Consider the following 12732-nt stretch of genomic DNA (forward strand, 5'->3'; position numbering starts at 1 on the left):
CCTCAAAATCCCCATCAGCTTTATGTTTTGCTCCAAAACAAAGTCAAAGTTTCTGCAATAAGAAAAACCCTGTACAATTTCTATCGCTTCTCTCCTGTTCTGCTATTTCCATACCTGCTACCGCTCCCCATCTGTGCTTGGCTTTAGCCATGTTCGTTCCTTCTACGTTCATGCAAAACACAGGTATGATCCCATGCAAGGATAACATACATGCTGTGCCCTGGGTCGGGTTGGGGACCCTCTCAAATTTGTGTGCCTTGGGCTCTTATCACCTCACTATCTCAGACTTCCAGTTGCCATCTCCTGTGTGTGGACTTTCTTGACTATCCAATTAAAAGAGGTTAAACCTCTCAGAATTCAGATTCCCATCACAGGATTATTCTCACCAGGTAACTTACTCTTACCACACTTTACATATTCATGTTGCTCCTTATCTTTTATCTGTATTCCTCACATTAGAATGCAAACCCCATGAAGCCAGAGATTTGGGTCAGTTTCCTTCCCTCAGAATAATTCATGGCCTAAGGTAAATGCTTTAAAAATACTTGTTGACTAGATGAATATACATTTCAAACTATTGAGGAATTTATAAATAAAAAAGACACATGCTAACAATTAGAGTACAGAGTGAGAAATATAGTGTTGTATGTAGGAAGCCATGTCATCTACAAGACACCATGCTACATTACAGTGAGCAACAAGGGAGAGACATGGAACCTGTGATATATGAACTGAATGACAAAGAAAATATGGCCAGAATGAGGAGAGAGAAATATTTTGCAAATAGGCACCAGAAGTTTACCACAAGGAAAATAAGGGGAAAATCATCATAACAACAACAACAAAAAAAAAAAAAAAACATAAGATAAACTGCAACTCAATTACTAGGTCACATGTAAGAAACCAAAAAATCCCAAGGCAGTTTATGGTGTGATAAAGCTACAGTTGATAAGCATGTGGCTGATATGACCATCTATAAATCTAAAAGCTTCTTAAACATTGAGAAAAAGCTTTTACACAGGATAGGATGATTTAGAGAATTAAAGTTGCTGATGGATGGGACCATGTCCTTTGTGAACAAACACTAGAACATTGTGTACAGCGTTCCTAATGGGAAGGTGCCAGATTTTTTTTTTAAGTCTCTTGAAACCTCAGTTAGCAACTTTGAAATTTATGTGTAATTCATAAGCTTTTTAAAGGACACATAATAAGTGACAGAGAAGTGATTCCCAAGCTTGTCTTAATGCTGCAGTAGGTATGGCGTTATAGGTTCAAGAGGCAAAAACAAACAATAAAATTAAGAAAAAGCAATCATTTCTGCCAACAGCCAGGGTACCCAGTTCAAACACAACATTGGAACTCTCTTGACCACCCTCCCATGCCCAGGATATGGTCTTGAGTTTGTACATGAAGAACTAACAACATTGCTCTTGAAACATTGTTTTCATACTTGGTGGTTTGGGGCTGGCCACAGAGTAACATGTACAGAGGTGAAGTGCCTACTTGGCACACAGGGCTCCTTTCCTCAGCCACTCTTCTCCTCTTTCTCCTCCCCCATCCCAATCTCTCTCATGTGTATGAAGGCCTTACTGAAAATTTCACATGCAGAATAATTTTGAGAATTTATACTCTTTACTAACAACAGTGGACCCTTGCTTCTGTGTTCCCCATGCTTGTTCCTATCAATTTGCCCTTTTGAAACTGTTGCAACCACTTTTTTCTATTCCTCCAACTATGTATGATCTCTTTACTTCAAAGTTGGCTTCTTTTTTCCTCTACAAATATGTACCTAAGGAGAGAGACGAAGCTACTATACTACTAGATGATAATGTCTTAACAAATTTCATTATTCTTCACAAACTGCATAAAAGTTGCAAATACAAAAATAAATCTGTAAAATTTTCATTCTAAATCAAATGACTGTGCCATCTCCAAATAAGTGCAAACAGAACAAAGATCAATAAAATACTTAAGTCCCTTGAAAAGGGTATTTAGTTTTTCCTAAATAAGCTTTAATTTTGAAGGGTATTAATCTCATTAAAATGATATAAATCTCATTAAAATGAGATTTTCCTAAAATAACAACTTAAAATCTAACAAATACGAAGTAAAACACATTTTATTATGTTGCATGGTAAGAAAGTTTTCTAGAATATTGTGAATGACTGCCACCCAAATATTGGGTATTGTGATTTTAATTAGCAAGAGGTATAAATTACCATATTCTTCCCACAGAGAAATGGAATATTCTGCAAATTGCCTTTGTTCCATAGCAGTGTCTTTAATTACTAAATATTTATTATAATACACTAAAATAATGATGATGATGAAATGATGATATAAAGAAGATCAGAAAGCAAGGGATAGGGAAAAAGAGGGGAGAGAAGGAGGAAGAGAAGGAAAGTTGGGAAGATACAAGAATAAAGTTGATCAAATTTATGTTCTGTCCATGTATGAATATGACATAATGAATTCCACTATTATGTATAATAGTAATGTACCCATAATTTTTCAAAAAGGTTATTTGAAACATGAAAATTTTATGCAGTGATTTTGTTTAAAAGTGATTATTCTAAGTTGTTTAAAGAAAATTCTATCTGCAGAAAAAAATTAAGATTTGTTAAAGAGCAATTCAATATGAAACTTTATTACAAGATATTATATTTTACACCTCTCTATCGTCATATAGATTAAGTGCTTGTACTACTGTTAGAAACACAAATTTCAGATGTATGGAAAGAATTTGAAATGAAAGATGAATTTATAGAGATACATTTTTTATTTTTCATATATTTTTCAGGAATCTAAATTTTGAAGACAAGTTTTTTGAAACATTGTCATTAAGATAAATCCACTTCCAGTTTCAAATGACTAATTTTCCTGTTTACTATATGATATGAAGCTTTTAAGATATGAAATGGTACACTCCATAAAATTTCTGACTTCTTTTGTAGGAAGAAGCTATTAGAAATAAACTGAGATTTTTAAATGTTGCTGGTGGTGGGTAACCTTGTGGTTAGAAATACTGGATATTTTCATTTATAATTGTAAGAATTAAAAATTTAAAAACTTATATAACATAATTCTGCCATAGACTAAATTAAATTCAATTAAATTCTGCCATGTGTATGTGTATGTATATATTCTCATCTAGCATAATGGAAAATCCTTTACATTTGATAAAGAATGTCAGAAACAAAGACATCTATTACATAGCACAGTTCATTTTCACCACTACTTAACTTTATGACATTTTAAGGTCAGGTCTTTTGGGATACACAAATAATGATCATTCGATAGTCACTGCCAAAATGTCTGAGCTCATTTCTCTTATAACGATACTCAATTATAAGATGAAAATAATTCACAAAGCAACTTCAAAAAGCTAGCTCTAGATGGCTTCAAGGTTCTTCTAGGTAATTATACCTTACCAGCAGTGATCTTAAGATATTAAAACAAACTGTGTGATTTGAGATTTTCTAATAAAAAGCTCTATCTATAAACCTTCAATTCAAAGTTGCGTAGACCTTCACTTATTGATAGAATTACACAATCACTTAAATTTCTTGACTGGAAGAGGGAAACAAAAATAACAGCTTCATACACTGGGAAAATATTTAGAGGGATTTGAGAAGGATTTGAGAGAGAGAAATGAAGAGCTCTTTATTTTTCCATCATTCTATATTTAAGTAGTTTTTTCATTGATCATAAAACTGGAAATTGTAATAACCAGATACTACCAGATTTTATTTTTATAATATCTGACCCCATTTATAGTTGTTAAAAGGGAACATAAATTGAATTGTCCTCAAATCTTTACTTTGCTAAGTTTCACTTATTCTTCAAAATTTCAAATTTTCTTACATCTAGCATAAGGGTTGCTATTTGAGATTCAGCATATAAACTCATCATGGAAACAAAGTTGTTTAAAATTCTCTTATATCCAAAACATGTTAAAATTATTACTATATTTAAAAACTAAATTATTTATAAAAACTCTAAAATGATGATACATTGAAAACACTGGCAAATCCTTTTTGAAACAGACTGACATCCATTGCATTTTTTTAAAATTAAGTTCCAGAAAAATAAACACATCTCTATTACATATGAAAAAGAAATAGCATTTCTTTACTATGCCATTAATGTGGCAAATTTAAGAATTACTAAATAATAGTTATGAAGTTTATCTGCTTCTTAAAGTCAAACTCATTGCCTTTATTTTTAGCAAGCATTCTTCTCAATCCCAAATTTCTTCAAATTGCCTTTACATTCACACTCATCCTAGTGACTGATTTTTATTTTAATGCTTTCATAACCCTAATGCATACATCATATTATCAGTTAAATATGTTTTTGAGGAAGAAATACATGGGATTGATGTATTTGAAAACAAGTTTTCATTTCTGAATATAATATCTGCCTCCTACACTCTCTAGCAGGCTATAAATGGATTGGGCTCTCCAGACTCTCTCTCTCTCTCTCTCTCTCTCTCTCTCTCTCCCTCCCTCCCTCCCTCCCCGCTTTTATTGCAGTTAATAGGTCCATGGTTTTGCTGGTTGTGTTACCAATTATATCTATTCTTATTGCATGCCAGTTCAGTTCTATCTAGATTATCGTAATGTCACTGTTTAACTTAATATTTAAAAAAAGGACTATACAAATGCCTATTCTAGTTCCTTGAAAGAAAATAAATCTGAATGTTTACACTGAATTTTATTTGTAAGGTGGAGATATTTTCTTTCAAAGTTCACATACCTTCTACTTTATCTTAAGGATTGCCTACAATTTCCCATACCTAACAGTTTCTATTGTGCAAAAAAACATGAGCAGTCTAGATAAGAGGCAAGGCTTAGCCAAGAATGCTACCATAAAGACAAGCACCTGTTAATCCAGAAGTTAAGCATTGGATTCTTGATGCAGATGCTTTATTTGATGGATTAAAAAGTCCACTGCTAACATGTGCCTGATACCAGTGCATGTCCATCTCTTTCCTCTTATTTTGACCCTGATGCTTCCAGAGGGATCTGGGGGAAAAATCCTTGTTTAGAATTCAGACTACATTTGCTATATCATGTTTGTTTAAGTGGCGATTACCCACAATTCAAACAAAACTGAGTATGACAACTCACATACATTCTCAACTCAACTACAAAAACTTTCATCCTCTGTCCTCACAACCTGACTACCATTTCTAATATGGTATCCATGGGAAAGAATATCTAAATTTTTCAGTGAGTGACAAACAATTAAAACATAATCTACTCATAGAAATAGACACTGGCTTTACTATCATGCCTGAGGAATTTAAATTTATATTAAAATAACTGCATTACTTTTTATATGCACACTTGCTGTAAGAATAATACTTTATTGAGATTTAGTCATAATTCTGGAGTTTGAGATGTAAATCACCAATGTTCAAAGGAGAGTTGCAAACCATAGAGAATATATTACTCATTAGATTCCTAATTATTATATTCTTATCAATAATAGTAAAGAGCTCTAAGATTTTCATTTAAAATATGACAAATAATATATATTTTAATTGAAAAACTTTATTTTCTGGTTCAATATGCAAAAGTGCAAAAAAAATTAGTAGTAAACAGATTTTTGCTTCAATATTCAAAAGTGAAAAAATATTTAATAGTGAACATTTTATAATATGTAGCTTATGTTATATTTGCAATGGTAAGTTCTGTTCATCATACTTAAGAAATCTCCATCACTCAGTCTAGCTACTCAGAAAGTAAAATTCCGTTAATAATAAAGATAAAGCATTCCATTATGTTTTCTGCTAAATCATATTTCCTTTGAATTGTTGTCTATTTTAATTTATTCTTTTAAAAAGAAGCCAAATTACTTAACTTGCATTTACCATTAGAAGCTTCACTGATGTTCAGCTACAAATTGATTTCCAGGCATTTTTTTAAAAATAAATGATGGTCACAATCAAAGTTAAAGCTTATCTGAGCAATCAATATTAAAAGAGTAAATTTAAAAAATGAATAATGATTTTGGGCAAAGAAAATACTTATTTTTTCACAATTATTTTACATGTCCAATAAATGATTATTCATCAGAAAATAATAAAATAAATATTGTCCATCGGATAAGAGGAAGGACTTTGCAATCCTGTTCAATACTACATGTACTGCTCGATCTCTGTATACAGTCAGCAGACTACATTTTAGTGAACTGATACACTGCCAGAAGTATTAATAGCTCTCCTAGCCAATAGAAATGTAATACAGCAACTGCCTACAGATTCTTGTTTTAAACCTTTGGTGGTTTAAAAAATCCAAAAACTATATATTGAATATAATTTCATATATATTTTCAACATAGAAGAAAAGGAAAATGAATACTCAACTAGATACTAATATAAATTCTTTTTTAATTGTTTTTTTTTAGTTTTAGTTAGATACAATACATTATTTATTTATTTTTATGTGGTGCTGAAGATTGAACCCAGAACCTCACACATACTAGACAAGCACTGTACACCTGAGCCACAACACCAGCCCATAATATAAATTCTTAATGGCATGAAAGAAACACTTTCACATCGAGGTCTTCTAATTATTAAAATGTATTATATACATATAAATACATATACACATATATTTATTCTCACACATGGATACACATGCACTTTTATTTTGGAAACATCTTCCTATTTGAATTTAAAAAAATTCATAGGACAAAACTACATATGGCAAGCAAACAGTGTTTGTTTTGAAGGAGCTCTTCAAAAGGGTAAATAAACATCTGAATATGCAAATATTTATAAATACTCATCAAATATTTTGGAAGCCAAAGGACTAGGAAAGCTCAATTCCATCACAATTATATAATACCAGAACACACTTTCAAGTATATCAGGAGTCATATACCTACCACTATGCTTTTCCTGTTCAAAAATTTCATTTCAAATTCTGACAAGTCAAAACACAGCCCTCCAAAGGGGACCATAACCTCTCTTAATCATATACAATAAATTTTAATTTGTATCTGAGTAGGCACCACATTTCCAAAAATACAATATTTATCATGAAATACACACAGAGAGACACTAGCATTTGTGTAAACCGCTCCATAGATTTATTCAACCAAACAATATACTGAAAACATTATTAACAAAATCTATGACCTTTTTCTACTCTCCAAAGGACATTTCAGAATGCCACAACATCACAGCTCTACTCCATTACTAATTTTGCCCCAAAATACTTGCTCTGGCAATGAGAATCATCAAGTGTTACATTTAATTTCTGAAGAATATCACGTCAAAAATATTTTTGAAATCAATCTATATACATACCATAAAGGTAACTAACAAAAACAGATTCAAAAACTTCTCTTCAAAATATAAAGCCTTTAAATGCTTTGTACTTTTCTAAAAATCACACACACACACACACACACACACACACTCACATGCAGTATCTACTAAATCTAAGCAAAACAAATTTCAGAAAGATGGTTTTAAATTTGATACACCAACTCACACCTAACTCTAGTACAATTTAACTGATTCAAAAGCATAATGGTACTCTTTGACAAAATCTTGGGGAAAGATTACAACAAATCGCCACAACCATCAAACCAAAGACTGATGTAATTTCATCCTAAAGTGGAACTCAAATCCAGCGTTCAAGTGTTAGAACATGCTTGCACCTACCTTGTCCTTGTCCACTCCCGTGCTGACCCCAAAAGATAAGAATCATTAGAAGCCCAGGAGTCCAAGTCCACATTCTTCTAATGACACTTCCTTGTCTGATGGCCATTGCATTTTAAACCCTGCATATCGAGTAGAGTAGGTGTGAAAAGAATAATAAATTACATTATTAAATATATTACCACTCAAGTCCCATATCTAATATGTTTTGTGCATTTATGAATTATCCTGCTTACAAGGACATACATTTAAAAACCACACCTCCCTTTGGGATTCTCACGATAATGATTAATATGAAAGCTCATTCATCATTAACTTCATATTCTAAACAGTCATCCAAATGATATTTTTCAATATCTTTGTGCAAAAGAGGCCATTAGATCTATGAATGCTTAAAAAGTATCACTAAAGTCCCCATTGAACTTCAATCATGCAATAAATTGTTCACAGACAATATTTCTAACTTGTTATTCAGGCAGGGTGATGCATTAAAAACACCATGTCATCTTCATATACATAAACAAAATGTGACTGTTCAATATATTTATGAACAAGATATTTAGCATGATATCTCACAAAATAGTCTTAAGCTTTTATTTAAATGGGATTTTTGTTAAACTGGTAAATTTAGCTAAATATACTCATGTACACAAAACTAATACTGCATACTTAAAATTACAAGTGAACATAGAGAAATCACAAAAATCAAAATTTGAAATCAGAGAAGACTACTCCTAAATCTCAATTTGTTCAGTTAACAAAATGTAAAAGGAAAGTAAATTTAATGATTTCTGGAATAAATACCTTTATTCAAAATGCTACGTAGTTGTAGAAAATTTGGAGGGGAATCCAGACAGCTAGAAGTTGTCTTTTCTCCCTTTCTCCCACATCAAGAAAGAATAGGATTTAATTACTCACTTGGCATTACTTCATTTGAGATTCATAGAATCAGAGCTAAACGTAAATTTAAGAACCCCTAACTCAGTCTCCTCATTCTAAACAAGCAAACTGGCTGAGAAGGTTAAAATGATATATCCAAGTTCCTGGGTAATATTAAATGATAAAGACAATGATAACCTTAGTCCTAAAGTTTTCCTTAAAATATACTATATTTGAGGTTAGTTTACTGTGTTAAATGCCTTAATTTTTTGCCTCACTTATTTCTCAGAAATTCTAAGCAGTTTCAAAGCACCATTTCAGTTGCGCAAATGATGACTTAGAGAAAAGCCGCACAATTCCCAATTACATGATATCATAAGCAGGGTGACATCAAAGCCTATGCTCTGAATGACTAATCACCACACAGGAATTTAGTTGTAAACTGTCCTGCTGTAGTGCAGTAACCCTTACAAAAATAATGCTGAGAAGAGCAAGGAACTCTCTTGCATATAGAGCCGCAGGTATTTGAAACAAAAATCAAATGTTCAAACTGAAAATCATTAGAACCTAATGAAATCAAACTATTCATTTCTAAAATCATCAATCCTTTCGGGAACAAATTGTGTCCAGGGAAAATCTCCCCAACAAACACATTAGTATCAATTTTATGGAAGAAAGAATGAATAATATTATAAAAGAGCAAATATAATGACTATTTATTAAAGAAGCAGGGACTAAGACAAGAAGCTCTTGTTAAGGACCAACCCTAGTGGTATATGTACACCTATCTGTGGATATAAGCATATGCTCTTTCAACCACTAATTGTTAAATTCTTATTCCATTCTAATCACTATATAACGAGTTTTATCTGGTACCAAAATGTTAAAATTCACTCTTAATGTTTAAATTACCCTTTAATGAATTATTTTTGTAATTTATTTTTTGTAATATTTTCTTAATTTCTGCAAAATTTCTACTAGTCATTTTATGATGCATACAAAGCAACATTAAAACACTCTTCAGCAAGGACTGGCATATTAAAAACAGTTACATTATCTATTTTAGTAACAATTTGAAAGAACAGATGACTTTCAAAATGTATTTGTAATGAAGAGAAAATGTAACCTTCCTCTCTGTGTTGATGCTTGCAGAAAACTAATATTTCATAAATGCCAATTTACTATGATTCGTTATCTATATGCTGTCCATATCATACTATAAACATGAAAATCAACTTTCTAACTAACTTTGAAATTAAAAACTGAGCTCATTCAATGTAAAAGTCAATGCATTTTTAATTTTAATGAGAAAACAAAAATCTAAAAAGATTCATGTTCAATGAAACAGAAAATAAGGTAACGTTTACTACGTGCCATAAATATATGCCATTGATTTCTCCAATTTTTTGAACACTTTGTATATAGAATTAAACTAAATTGGAATTATCTATTGCATATAATTTTACTTGCACATATTACTCTTTAAAGATTGGAATAAATCATAAACCATAAATAGTTAGGCTCATTATGCTTTTCTGTCAATGGATTTGCTATTCAGTCAGCAGTTAGGCCTTCAGATTGATAACTGTGTAAACACATTTTGAAAAAGCAAGATGAGCATCATTGAATCAAGTGTGTAAGTCACCAAGGGAAAAACTTTAAGAATGTAGTTGTAGTACTTCCTGTCTTGTATAATAGCAAAATTAGGTTGACTATGCAAAAATTCTAGAGTACACATCACTATGGGGTATTTTAATGGGTGATTCCATTTTATAAGGCATCTATCTCCAGAACATTGGTCTATGAGCCCACAGTGCAACCACCTAGTCTGAGGGATGGTTTATATTTGGAGGTGCCAAATAGAAAGGGCAGTCCTGAATTTAGTGTCTATAAAACACCTATTACAAAAGCCAGTGAAAGTTTCCAGTTAGTAGAGCAGCTTCATACAGAGCAGGTGATATCTGCAGCCAGTTTCAAAATCTCTTCTGTCCACTCCCAAATGTTCTATTTCTCATATAGACCATCTAAATATTTTGATTCCCAGTGAGCAAACTTAGCCAATGAGCTTAGGTATACTATGTAGGGAGAAAATTGGTTCTTAGAGTCTATTTCTATACCAGAGCAGTAATGCTACTTCATAATCATCTGAAGAAGGTAGCTCTGGTCAGCTTCCAGCATGAGCTTGTACAGTAGCTTCTTTCAAGAAGTTCTTCGCTGTAGCAGTTTCCTTCTAAGTGCCTCTCTTGGCCACAGGCCTCTTTATCAAAGTGCTTCTCCAAAGAGAGCGGGGCTGTGCCAATGAGACTCCAGGTTGATGTTCCTTTTGCTCAATTTCTCCATTATAAAGCAACCTGTCTGATCACCCTTTTAAAACTAGAGACCAAAGAATCAGATGAGATCAGGAAGTGACCATAGCTCACAGGTCATCAATTCCTCTTCTCAGCATATTAGGAACACAATGTAAGCCAGAAAAACACAGCAGAGCCCATTAGAGTTCTCGAGTTCCAGTTATTAACATTGATTTTTTTCAATGGGAAATTTTCATTAGAAGCCATCTCATGACTTACATTCAGTAATCACTTAGATTAAGATATATACTGGAGCCTTACTTTAACATTGTCCTTAGACTAGGTGCCTTTGAGTCATTTTTAAAATGTATTTTTTGACATTAATAAATTCTCACAGATGGAGCTTATCTCAATTAAAACTATACCTATACTTTAATAGTGATGGGCAAAGTTCAATATATGCCCAATTCATATAGCAGTATATAAAAATTGCAGGTAGATAGAGTACTTGATTATATTTTTACTTTTTTTCAGTAAAATAATAGGCAAAAAATAACACTCTTAGATTGGAGAGACCAGACAATGGTAGGAAGCTTAGATACTGACCCCATTTAATTTTTTGACAAATTATTTCTTAAAAATTCGATCTCTACAATTTTGAGAAGTAAAAAAAAAAAATCTTGATTCCTGCAATTTCTAAAGTATTAAAATTGTGCTATGTTATTAGTTCAGGGAAATCTTATAAACCACTTAATTTTCATTATTAATAACCAGACATCTTGAAATGTACCATAACATGCACTCTATCTTCCAAAGAATGGTGTGTAAATGTTGTTTCAGAGTAATCCAGCATGTCTGGTAAAATGAAAGACCTATACATGCAGCGTGTCCTGAGGACAAGCTAAATCAGAACCTCTAGAGGTGAGGCCTTGAAATATGCACCATAATAAATCATCCAGGTGATCATTTTTCATTCTGATTTTAGGAATAACTGGATTACAAAACTGTACATATATGAAGATTACAAATGCATAAGATTTCATATAAACCTAGTTTCATCATCTTAATGGAAGTTCTTATTTAGTGGGAATTTTCAACAACAACAACAACAAAATAGTGACAAGTCAGATCTGGATAATTTTAAAGAATATGACAGAAAGAACTCAAAGCTACAGTTTAGCAGTAATAACCCTAAAAATTTAGAGCCCACAGGAGTCATAGGGGCTTCAAGTCTTTCCATAGAAGGAGAGTAAATTTCCTCCTCTACATAGGAACTTCTGAAGTAACTTAAAACCATCCCTGCCAACCCTGATGCTCCATCAAGCAAGCTTAAAGTTGAGCTATCCCGAAATAAGATTATCTGTCCCATATCTCCTTTATTAAGTTAGGATGAAGAAACTTTGAGCCTTGGAAATGACAAAGTTAATAGAGTGGGGGCTTTAATGGACCTAATGGTATATATTTAATTTACTTAACAAATACATGACAGATATAATACCAGTTTGTTACAGTGGTAGGCAAAGAAGCAAGCCAAGGCCCCTGCACACCTAGTGTTTTCCCTCTGGAAAGGGAGACAACAGCAAAAATGCAATGTAAGAGAGAAATTATTACAAAGTGTGTGCCCATGCAAAGTTGATCAAGGGAGTGAATAGACAAGAGTTTTGGGGAAATATCAAATAGATGATCTTAACTTGGTTATACAAGACTTACTCATGTTACATAACTATTTCAAAATAAGTAGAGAAATTGAATCTATTTGGAATCACATCTTAATAGGATTATTGAGTTAGACAGTTTCAGCATGTGTAAAAGAATAAAATGACTCAAAACTTCTTAGATATCAGAATGGTTGGTGGTATACCATACTGATGTTTATAAATATAG

At 32.2% G+C, this 12732-nt stretch overlaps 1 protein-coding gene across 1 annotated transcript in view; it reads right to left on the reverse strand.

Moving 5' to 3' along the window:
- The window catches only part of Robo2 (roundabout guidance receptor 2), a 1537051-nt gene that overhangs the window by 1505843 nt on the left and 18476 nt on the right, over positions 1–12732 (reverse strand). Inside the window, exon 2 of the mRNA XM_078044445.1 lies at positions 7685–7803. Within this exon, the coding sequence (XP_077900571.1) occupies positions 7685–7790 (106 nt within the window). The 5' untranslated portion in view covers positions 7791–7803. The remainder of the gene's footprint in view (positions 1–7684; positions 7804–12732) is intronic.

This window comes from Ictidomys tridecemlineatus, chromosome 3, assembly GCF_052094955.1.
Source record: "Ictidomys tridecemlineatus isolate mIctTri1 chromosome 3, mIctTri1.hap1, whole genome shotgun sequence".
Classification (NCBI taxonomy): Eukaryota; Metazoa; Chordata; class Mammalia; order Rodentia; family Sciuridae; genus Ictidomys; species Ictidomys tridecemlineatus.